We start from the raw sequence: 12,546 nt of genomic DNA, 5'->3' as shown, positions 1-12,546 counted from the left end.
CAAAAGTAAGATACCCTATTTAGATAACTACTTCTTCCATTTATTTTTCTAACATGTCCTCTTCAATTGTTGGTTCACTATCCTTGTCAACTTTAGTGACAACCTCCTTAGTAGGTTTCATAACCTCTTTTGTTTTAGGGGCATCCTCTTCAACAAGTTTAGAGGCAACCTCTTCAGTAGGTTGCATAATCTTTTCAACTTCATCTTGGTCCTATGCCTGACCCTCAATTACTACCTTTGGATCTTATATTTTGGAAGCATTCTTTTTTATCCACTCATTGTAAATAGTATCATTAGGGCAATTAAACTCCATGATTTCCTTTTCCATGCAATTAACTTCTTTCCATTTTGACTTCAACTATTTAACCTCAAAAATATAAGATTTGTAAAAAATACTTGCTTCTACCATGTTCTCCACAAGTTCTTCAAATAGATCATTATCATCATTGTTTATAATATCATTCATTCTATTTCTCAGCAAGGTATAAAAATCCTCATCCCATTCCTTAAAAGTTTGAGGTTGTGATCCTTGTTGAAAACTAAGGAAAAAAGGTTGAAATTTTTATTCTCATATTTGGAGAGATAGAATTTCACCTTTCTCTATAAAAACTCCCTGTTTACATCAAACTCCACCAAACTCATTACTTGATCACTCATTTTTTCAATTAATCATCAATGTGGGCTTTGTCAGTAAATTTTTTGCATATACTGATCAATTCTTCTTCTCGATTTACTCATTTGTACCAAATTTGCCTCAAAACCTCATCATTGTTGTTAAAGGATTTCTCAATAACTAGAAGCTTTGATAGCTCTTGGTGAAGTAATCTAGTATCAATTCTAGTTACAAGGTGCAAAATGGTTTCTCTCACCTTTTCTTCATATCTTCACCCCACCTCTATCTAAGCAATCTTAAGGTTATTATTTTCCTCCTCAATTTCTTCACTTAGTGATTCTCTAGTATGTAATGAAATCTAGGGAAACTCGATGATTGGGCTAGTAAGGGGTGGTAGAGATAGTGATGTTGTAATCATCATCTAAGATGATTGACCCACTATTTTCTATTTTCCTTGTTGATTTTCAACATAGCAATAATCTTTTCCATTTCATTAATTTTCCTTCCCCTTTCATTATATGCTTCCAACACTTTTTCATACCTACTATTCAAATCAATAAAATTTTTCTTCTCCTTCCTAGCAACATCCAAGTTGAAATAAACCCATTCTTTATTCATGACAATTGATTCAACATTATCTATTTCTTCCACCCTAAAAAACATTAGGCTTCCCATTTGGTTTGTGTAAGAGCATTCTTGATACCTTGACTTATTTTTTTCTATAAAGACCACATCACCAAAGCCACATTATCCTAGCTATACTTTACTCCTCTATGAGCCTTCCTAGCTTCCTCTGTTTTAGACTTAGTGTCTATTTCTTTTCTTATAATATCAAATACTATGACATTTTCAATATCCCATTCAGGGATAATCAACATACTAGAATCCTTGAGCATCTATCTTCATGCCTCTAGAGTAATTTTTTTGAAACTTTCCAATATTTCCTCTTTTATTTCATCTCTTATAATAGAGTCCTCTTTATCAGGTTGCTATGCTTTCATCTTTCTACACTTGGGTTCAAAATTTGACATGCTTGTTCTCCATAAGAATTGAATAAGAGCTCTTGATTTAACAAAATCATCACTTGAGATGAATTGCTTGCAAGCTTGTTCCACATTTGGATCTATTTCATTAGCTCTAAAATCTTCTACTGTAAGGTCCATAATTGGCATTGGAGGTTCCTATAGCATCCCTTCCTCCAATTCTGTAGTAGTTACTAGAATATCATCATGACCTTCCATTTGATTCAAATGCTCATCTATTTCTTGCTCATTATCAAAATGCATGGGGCTCTGGGAAGTTGAATATTCCTCAATCTTTGATGATGTTCCTTCTTTTAGTTTTTGTCTTTTTGCATAAGGCTTAGCAAGAGGGCTCTTAGAGTATTGTGTTTTATAAACTAGGGTATGATGAGTATATATGTTCCTCACAATGGTATAACTAGTTTTCCTTTGGAGGGTATATCATCCTAGATTTATCTTAGAGGTATTAGAGAGCCTTTTCATCAAATCATTAGCCTTATCAAAGTATGCATTTATCAAGGCATTTTTCTTCTCATTCAAAACTTGAATAATCTCAACAAAATTTGTAATTAACTTATTCAATTTGTCATCCCATAACTTTGCATCCTTCAATGGGTCATAATTTTTATCAAGAACAATGATAAAATCCACAACCTTCCTATATACCCTCCACTTCTTCTTTATTTCCTTCTTTTGTAAGGAGAATTCATTTATGATGATATCCTTAGCATGATAGAATTTATGGGTATGATTTTTTTCCTTAGTTCTTATTTTGAACATTTCATAGAAACCCTCTATATTTATGAATGTGTCATGGGATTTTGTCATATTATACTTTTTCAAAAAAATTCCAAAGTGTTTCTATCCCCCTTTAGTTATCACAAACTAGTGTGCAATAGTGAAGCTAGGAAAAATTGTTCCTCTTGACCTATTTGTCAACTACTCCTCTTCCAATCCTCCAACCTACCATAAATTTTTTTACAACACCTACCTTAATAGGGAATTGGAAGGGAAACACATGAGGATTACCTTGAAAACCATAGACTCTAAATACTATAGAAAGTGGGTATGGGATTATATCCCCCCAATTGTGGGTCACCTTCAACCCTATAGCATACTCCTTTGGTCTAATCAATTCAAACAATGGCTTGGGGATCTAGGGGTTATCAAAAGACAACAATGCTCTTATCTTTGAGGTGAAATATTTGTAAAATCTTACAAAAATATCATCTATTATTTCCCAGGAAATATTAGAGCTCCATAATTGTACTGGTAACTTTTCTCCTTCACACACTCTCTCTCTATTTTCATCTCTTTCCCAAACATAGAAACTAGAGGCAAAATAAAAAATCACACCCACCTCATATTGAAATATTTGAATCATCATGTACATTAGTGGAATTGGTATATAATCCTACTCATCCATAACAAAAACTTTACATAAAGACATATATACAGCTTGGGCTTGTAGGTTGAAATATTTCTTTAATAATGGTTTAGGTGTGGATGATTAGATTACGATTAGGTTTCCAATTTTTACAAAATGCTCTTGTAAAGGTCCACTTCTAAGATAAATCCTCTAAGCTTTGTATATCACCTATAATTTCTCGAGATCATTTCTTCATGGAGGGTTGAGGAAGGGTACACCATAAAAACTTCATAGATTACTTCTATTGTGACTTTGAAAAAGCCACCTCTAGAACGATTTCTCACTAGATGAAGAATTGTGTCATATCTTTTGGAAATTAGGGTTAAAAGGTTAGCATCCATAAAAACCCTTGAGACAACCAATTTTCCAAAATCAAAGTTCTAAACATTACTGTGAGGAGTATCCTAGTTTCTTTGAGAAAACCACTTCTTAAGAAACTCAAAACCACTTGTGTTTGTGTGCACATATCTGAAAAAATTCCCCTTATCATACAAACCCTCATTAATTTTTAACCTAGGGGATTTAGGGATTAATTTTTTTCCCTTAAGTTGAGTAATTAGTCGACATGTCTTATTGTTCCAAAAAATCATCATGTACACTCATATGTTGATAGTTTATTTTTCCACTAAATTTGTTTTGAGGAGGCATTTTCAAATATAGGATATTTTAGACACACATAGATGATTTTTCTTCAATTTCCTCCTATAGAATTAAAATTATCAAACATGAAAAACCACTTACCCTTTGGTTTTCATTTTATGTAATTGTCTGCACAAGAGTATCCTAGCTTTCTTACAACCTTTAGTGGCAATGGATGTGTTTTCCTTTTCACAATTGCACAAGAGATCAATCACCTTTTCATAAGCATTGTGGTGCAAGTGCCAATTTTACCATCTTTTTTTTTTTTTATAAAAATGCGCCAGGTAAACTTTTTACAATTTTACCGTCTTTTAAAGTCACACGAATTTGAAATAAATTCTCTATCAAGTTCTTGTAGACAATGGGCACAAAACTTCAAATGTAACTTCAAAAATGATTTGTTGATTAAGAATGATCCAACGTTCCTATTTTAATCCATATGTCAAGTCATCCTTTTTGTAATGATGGGGAAATCAAACAAATCAAATAGTGCCAACTATGAATAAATTTTATTCTATGGATCCATGTTTGAATTTTTTGAGAACTCTAGACACATGACACAATGTCAAATTCTCACAATGTTTAAAAATCCTACTAGTCTTTAAGGCAAGAATGCGACCACTATAGATTTACCTAGATCTAACAGTCTCCTAAAATCAATAGAGACTTTGAACTCTGAGACATGTGTCAGTTTGTCATTTTTTCTCTTTCATTAAAAACCATGCACCTTTTTATAGCAACTAAGAGATGACCATTGATCTCCCTTAATCCGATGGTTTGGGTTTGAACATGTTTTTTCATGCTTTATTTTAGACATGACCCCATCAAGGACACATGTCCTCATGTCACATTCTCACATTTGTCAAAGATCCTTCAAGTCTCTATGGAGAGAAATCAACAGTCATTGATCTCCTTTAGATCAAATGGTTGAAAATAAAGTACAATTTCCCTATAAGAAGGCGCCCTAGAGACTCATGTTAGTTTGTGACTTTGTTGCATTTGGTAAAAACCTTGTATCTCCAATATGTGAGAAAGTGACAACTATCAATTATTTTACATTTGACAATTCCAACACAAGATGGAGTATATCCATTTATATCACTTTGACTAGCCCCTATAGGACACACATCCTCATGTCACACTCTGACATTTGTTAAAAACCATGCACCTCTCCATGGTGAGAATGTGACCATCATAGATCTTCTTAGATCTAATGGTCTCCTAAAATTAAGCCAAAACTTGGAACTCTGAGACATGTGGCATGTAGTTGCTTTGTCAGTTTCATTAAAAACCTTGCACCTTAAAGATGCACGAAAGTGATAGCCATCTATCCTTTTTTATCTCATGGCTCCAACATGAGATGGGTAAGTAGAATTTTATTGCTTTAGCTGGCTTTACTAGACATGTGTCATGTTTTCACATTTTTGCAAGAGGTAAGAACTATGAAAGTTCAAGATGCAAGCAAGTGATTGTCATACATCTTCCCAGATATGATGGTTGAAAATCAAGGAACCATTTTGGGTCTTTTTTCTTTGTGGGGTATGCCTTCAACCAATATAAATATGCTAGTTGTAGACAAGTCAATGCATTGAAAGATAGAATTGTCAAACCCACATACATTTTATCTGATTTTAAATACAATACCTCACAAATACAATTGATAGAGATATTATTTAAAAAGAGACACCCGCTTGGAGGAAAAAACAAAGGACATAAAAGGGTTTTAGAATTTATCTAGGGCCTCCTTCTGAAAATCTTTGAGAAGACACAAAAAGGGCTACAAAATTATCAAATTTTCATCCCAAAAATATGATGAAATTTAAAACAAATTTTAACACTAAAAAACATGGGTAATAGTGGGTTAGTTTGAGACATTTATTTTCCCAATTCATCTACCCAAACTAGTAATGGTCACTTCACTAATGATTCTTTCCTCACTCCACTAAATAGGGAAAAAGATATCAAGTCTTATCTAATCTATTTTGCATCTTGTACTAGGTTTCAAGCTTAACCATTCAACAGAACAAGACTCAATTATATCATTAGTATCTTTGTCATATCACTCCTTGGCCAAAGCCTTTGGCAAGAAGTGGATCAACTAAAGTGAAATCTTTTTAAAAATGGCATTTAATTTTCTTTCCATTGTACTTAGGTAACTATATGGTATAATCTTCTCTTTGAATTTAGAATAACCTTTATTATTGGATTGCAAAACTTGTTTCCATAGCAAGTATAGTTTAATTTTGTTCAATTTTTTGTTTTTGTTTCTACTCATGTTTATTATTCCTCATGTTGGTCTTCTTCAAAAGCCTATTACTTGAAGTAGTTGAATATTATTTAGGATATTTTTGTAGCATTCTTCTAGTAATCATAATGATTTTCATCTAGTTGCCTAGAATTACTTGTCTTCTTTGTGGGTTTGGAAGGTTAGTGTTGTTATCAACCTAGTGTAAACTATTAGCTCTTTTAATGTCAAATGGATTAGTTGTCCTCTTGCTAGAAAGTAAACTTGGAAGATTATGTAATATTTTTCTTTGACATTGCATTTCCTCTAGCTACCTAGTTAATTGGCCTATGTAAAATGATATTTTTCAAGTCTTTCTCACCATGAAGGTTGTATTACACCTCAAGAGAAATGTTTTTGATATGGAAAATAGGTTTTGAAGGGTCCCTAAAAATATACAAAAGATAGAAAGATAAATGTTAAATTCCCAAACCAACAAAAGGACACTGAACAAGTCCAACAAAAAAGACCATCGAAAAAGGGACAACCAAAGAAACTAAACCCTAGCTAAAACAACATAAAAAAAATATTAACTCATTTTCAGAAGGAGGTTAGGAGCCTCCTTTTCTAATAAGTCCATTTTCCCAACAACCTCTTTGATCTCAATAGTTTCATTGTTACCCTCCAAGGCTTTCTTCTTCTTGCTAGTTGTGGTCCTTTTACCAGGTCTTTTAGTGATATCTGCAATAGCACCACCTTCCTCTAGTATAGTAATCACCTTATCCATTCCAAAACCCTCTAGCCTACAAGGGAAATTTTGAAGCTACAAGCATTTGGAATTATTATTATGGTATTAGCCTACAATTTATTTGAATGATTTTGGTTTTCAGGACAGTCTTTCCCTCAATCAACATAGTATTTGGTGGTCTCCTCTTTTACAAGATCAAGGTCACCTTTTTCATTAATTTTCGTGAGTAATAGATTTACAATTTCATAGAGAAAGTTATTTAGGATTGGTAGGATTTATTCTCCTAAGTTTCTATGAGGCATTATGTCCTCAAATGAATTAAGCCTATTTTTCTCCTTTCTTGTCAATATTTTAAGAGATTAAATAACAACCATTAAAAGATGATTAGGAATAGGACCTCCTCAACATCATTCTAGACCTCAGTAGCCTATGTGGTATGTCAAGTGATTTTGACTTGCAACAACCACCTATTGCTATCTCTTCTACTACATATTACCTTTTTAGAATTATTATTATGGTATTACCTTAGATTTGTTGGAATGATTTTGGTTTTAAGGATGGTCTTGCTCTTCAATCAACATTGTATTTGGTGGTCAGATCAAGGTCACCATTTGTATTAATTTCCATAAGTAAGAGATTTATAGTTTCATAGAGAAAGTTATTTAGTACTAGTAGGATTTATTCTCCTAAGCTATGAGGTTTTATGTCCTCAAATGAGATTAAGCCTATTTTTTCCCCCTCTTTTGTCAATATTTTAAGATTTTCAATAACAACCATTAAAAGATGATGAGGAATAGGACCTCCTCGACATCATTCTAGACCTCACTAGCTTATGTAATATGTCGAGTGATTCTGACTTGCAACAACCACCTATTGCCACCTCTCCTATTACATTTTAACTTTTAAGCTTATGAATGTTTTTTTATTTGGATGTTATCCCATTCAAACTATTAAGGCTTAATTTCATATTTACCCAACTTTTGTCTATAAATGCATACTTTTATTCTCTTATTAATAAAATTGTCTACACTTATTAAAATCATTGAATATCATATAAATATTTTTAAATAGTAAATAAAACTATTTTGAAGTCAAATTGCTAGGATTTTTTAATTTCATAGTTGATTTTTTATGGGATATATCTTTTTAATAAAAGGTTAAATTATTATTAATGTCAAATTTAAAAGTGAAATATTAAGTACTTTTGAGCATCATAATTTCTTTCTATAATTTCAAAAATATTTCAAATGATATGGGCAAGACTTAACATTTTTATGATGTTATATTTTATTATCAGGAAACTAATTTTTATTTTATACTTAGATTGCATTTACAGGGTCAACTAAAGTAGGGAGATTGATTATGGAGGCTTCAGCAAAGAGTAACTTAAAGGATGTGACATTAGAACTTGGTGGAAAATCACCTCTCATTGTCATGGATGATTATGATATTGATGAAGCTGTAGAAATAGCCAACTTTGCTGCATTTATAAACATGGTGTGTAGATTTTCAAACACCAACTTAGTTAATGATATCATTTAGTATTTATATATATGAATGGATAATAAAATACTTTTAATTTTGTAGGGTCAAGTATGCCTTGCAGGGTCAAGGGTGTTTGTTCAAGAAAGTATATATGATGAATTTGTAAGGAAAATGGTTGAAAGAGCAAAGAAACAAGTAATAGGGGATCCATTCAAAGGAGGAGTACACCATGGACCTCAGGTGCTTGACTATCACTATCATTTTATTTAGTTATCCATTATCTTAATATCAATAAAATGATAACTCTAGATAGTCAAAATTGAAATTATATTTATATGAATATTTTTAAAATGATAATTTCTATTATTATTAATTTAATTATTATCATTTTATTAATGTAAGCATGGTAGCAAGATAAAGCCATCATCTTACAATTTAGAATAAATTCATATAAGTTGATAAGTGCTCAAACTAAGGTTTATTAATGATAAAGTTATTTATGTTAGAAAACATTAATGGTAATATAATATTCTATTAAAACTGTGTTTATTCATTGATGATAGAGTCAAAGACAAAGTCATATGAGTCAAAAGGTTGTAATAAAAAAAATTATTTAGAAAAAACAGAGGTCTAAAATGAGTACATATTTTAAAATATGATTTAAATAAGAGATTCAAATTTTATTTCTAAAATTTACAGAAAAATAATTTTTATAGTTGCAACCTTTATATTTCTTAATGAATTTTTTTTATCCTTAATTTTTGGCCCACCATTTTCATCTTAGGAGCAATTATGTTGAGGCTTTGATTTTTGAAACTAACATTTATTTGACAACTCATGAGTTTAATATTTTCAATATAATTTTAGTATTTTTTTCGTCAAAAGCTATATTTTTTATAATTCATTCAATTTTAAAAAGGAATTTTTTTTAATAGAAAATGTGTCAAAGCTTAGATTAATTATTATTTGTTAAGATTGATTATTATTGTATGTGTTAACCTCAAGTAGAACTAAACCAAAAACCTCTTAGATGAGAGGCTCATAGGTTACCATTGTGTTGTAGGCTCTAGCCTAATGGTGAAAATATTTTAGATAGAATTTTCAAGATTGTAAAAATGCAAAAATAATATATCTTACTAATATGTTAATTAATATTTAGATTTTGTAAAACTATTCTAAATAGTTATGAATGAGGTTCATACCCCCTTTTTCAAACTATTACAAATCCAATATTTTGTTTGTGGATGGTAATGGAATTCCCTCTTGTGATTAGCTCTAATTCCTTCACCTGACAATGCTTGCATATAACAAAACCAAGACTTCAATTATGGATGGTAATGGAATTACTTCTTGTGATTAGCTCTTATTCATTTGCCCATCATTGCTCGCATATATTTTGGGATTCAAATATGCCTCCTAAATTATTATATTTAATTTTGATTAGGATAATCTCAAAAACATTAGTTGATATTAGTGATCCCTCTAAAAAGAGACATTTTATGTATAATTATTCTCTAATATCTAGGTTTAAACAAGGTTCTAATTAATGATATATTGAAGATATGTGTGATTGAGATTTTTCCATATTATTGATTTTATATTTGATTTATTTTTAAGTTTGACTAAGCTTTAAATACTTCAAAGTTACTAGTTCAAGAATGTGTTGAGTTAGTACATTATAGTTTTGAAATCAAAGACATTATATGCTTTTTATAAAACTATTCATATTTTGTATCTTAATTTGAAATCATTTGCACCACTTTCTAATTTAATCTTGAAAATACGTTATCTATGATCTAATACACTTAGTACTAAGACATAATAAATAATTTTTAATGTAATTATCTTCATGATTGTTTGCAAGTGTTTAAAAATTAATTTTATATAATATAAATTATATTCTTATTTATTATAAATCATGGTTTTATGGTAGTCATTCATTAATTTATTTAAATAAAAAATTTGATTATTTTCTTGACCACTTCTATTGAAAGGGCTTAGATTGACCAAATTTATTCAATATGATAAGTAGAGCTATGCAATTATCTCTATAATTGCATCCCAAGTGTTCACCAATCAATTGTATATATATGTACCCTCATTATATGTTAGTATTCATCAATCAAATTCGAATAATGAATTTGTTTCTTGTTGTAGATCAATAAGATTCAATATGACAAAATATTGAAATACATTCAATATGGCAAAATAGATGGAGCTAATCTTTTATTAGGTGGTCATACTTTTGCTGGAAAGGGATTCTATATTGCGCCTACAATTTTTGGTGATGTTGAGGTAATGTATAAATAATAAATTCTACAGTTCAAGTTAGTTTTTAATTTGACATTGCACTATCAATATGTAATTGGATGAGTATATGAGAGTATGTAATATGATTAATGCAGGATAATATGAGGATCGCACAAGATGAAATATTTGGTCCAGTCGTATCTATATTGAAGTTCAAGTAAGAATGTTTAATACAAGATAAAAATATGTTTTAGAAAAAAATTAGTTAGCATTGTGTAAATATTTTACTCTAAGAAATGTTAATCTAGAGTAATGAAACTAGTAAAATTTGATCCACCTTTTAATTTCATAATGTTGGTATTATTTACATGTCCTATACAATTTGTTTGGTGTAGGACTATTGAAGAAGTAATCGAGAGAGGAAATAAGACAATATATGGTCTTGCAGCTGGAGTTTTGACTAAAAACATAAATGTAGCTAATAGAGTTACAAGATCTCTTCGTGCAGGAACTGTGTGGATAAATTGTTACCTTGCAAGTTCTCCTGATTGGCCACTTGGAGGGTACAAGATGAGTGGAATTGGAAGAGAATCCGGATCTTATGGCCTTCAAAATTATTTACAAGTCAAAAGTGTGATTACTCCTCTTCATGAGTCACCATGGATATGAGAACAACAAATAATGTATATTTTATGCATGTCCTTTCATGGATTAATGTATTGTGGTGCTATATCATCAAGTCATTCCTTCATACATTTCATATTTTAATGTTGTCATCATTTGGTATTTAATTTTAATGTTAATAAAATTATATTTTTAGAGAATCATTTCCTATTTTAAGATCAAGTTATCATACTTATTCTGATTTTTGGATTTTTTTTTCTTTCGTATGGATATAGTGCTATATTAATGCTTATTATATTTAAAGATTACAAACAATATGAAAATGTGACTATAGCGAACATGGATTAATCTTGAAAAGAAAATTCTCAAAATCTAGGTGGGTCATAAATTACAATTTTTCATTCACTATTTATATAAATTACTGAATTAGAATACCTAATAGTATACCTATCTTAAATAAATGCAACAAAAATATGCCTAAAATATCTTTTTGAAAACATCCATTTTTTAATCAATGAAAGATCCAACTTTTAAATGGTATTTCTTGGTATATTTTATTTCAATTTATGCTAGCATAATTTTCATAAATATAATAACAAATTAAAAATTCATAATTTAATTTTCTGATTCGTAAAAGGTTGAAGCTAAACCATTTTTCTAAGAATAGAAAGAAGTTTACAAGCTTTGTTTGGACATTGGTACGAATGAACAAAGAAAAAAAAAGCCTTTGTTCTTGTTTAGGACTTATGTACCCTAGAGCAAATGTCAAATTACTTAAAAATAAGATTTTAATAATAAACATTGGATATCATTACGTATCCATATTTAAAAATAATTACTTAAAAATAAGATTTTAATAAGAGTTTCACATTTTGCCTCTATTATCTTTTGACAAATGGCTAAATGTTTACGAATCACCAAAACTACATTTGTAGGAAGTCATTTCTTCTTCCTTGCAACTTTTACATTAAACTCAAGATTCATTTATATCCATCCTATTGGCTCCTGATTTAACAATTTTTTAATAACCCAATGATAAAAATGAATATATCTAGGGTGTAGCTAATTTCCATATTCAACACACCTATTCAGACATCGGGGCCAATTATAAGGCATAACTCCTTCTTCTTCACGCTCTACTAGACCTAGGCGGGTAGACCTTAGATTCTATTATGTGACCAGTGCAAAAACTATATATTTGAATTTATACAAAGAAGAGAAAAACTCCAAATCCTTCTATACTTATGCAATAACAAAGGCATGAAATAGCTAATTGACCTATGCACTCACAAGCTAAGTGAAGGTTAACCTTTTTAGCTCTACAACAAGAAAGGGAAAATATTTGATTATAAAATGATATCAGCATAACTCACATGAAACAATCACAAAATACATAGATCCTTTACTTGATTAGTACCCTATCAATTGAGTAATCCATAAATCACAACATAGATTAAGATATCATAGATCTATCCTTTCGCTTTGTGAATCAAACATCAATGTTTAGACTGA

General features: G+C 30.2%; 1 protein-coding gene across 1 annotated transcript in view; it reads left to right on the top strand.

Moving 5' to 3' along the window:
• LOC149540879 (aldehyde dehydrogenase 1-like) overlaps window positions 1-11,237 on the top strand; it is a 40,505-nt gene extending 29,268 nt beyond the window's left edge. Inside the window, exons 6-10 of the mRNA XM_089801948.1 lie at window positions 7,999-8,172; window positions 8,263-8,400; window positions 10,318-10,455; window positions 10,566-10,627; window positions 10,806-11,237. Coding sequence (XP_089658074.1) covers window positions 7,999-8,172; window positions 8,263-8,400; window positions 10,318-10,455; window positions 10,566-10,627; window positions 10,806-11,079 — 786 coding nt within the window. The 3' untranslated portion in view covers window positions 11,080-11,237. The remainder of the gene's footprint in view (window positions 1-7,998; window positions 8,173-8,262; window positions 8,401-10,317; window positions 10,456-10,565; window positions 10,628-10,805) is intronic.
• The last annotated feature ends 1,309 nt before the right edge of the window (window positions 11,238-12,546 follow it).

The sequence above is a fragment of the Cupressus sempervirens genome, chromosome 9 (assembly GCF_028749045.1).
Source record: "Cupressus sempervirens isolate cs-2001-9-10 chromosome 9, ASM2874904v1, whole genome shotgun sequence".
Lineage (NCBI taxonomy): Eukaryota > Viridiplantae > Streptophyta > Pinopsida > Cupressales > Cupressaceae > Cupressus > Cupressus sempervirens.
This window is presented reverse-complemented; position numbering and strand designations above follow the sequence as displayed.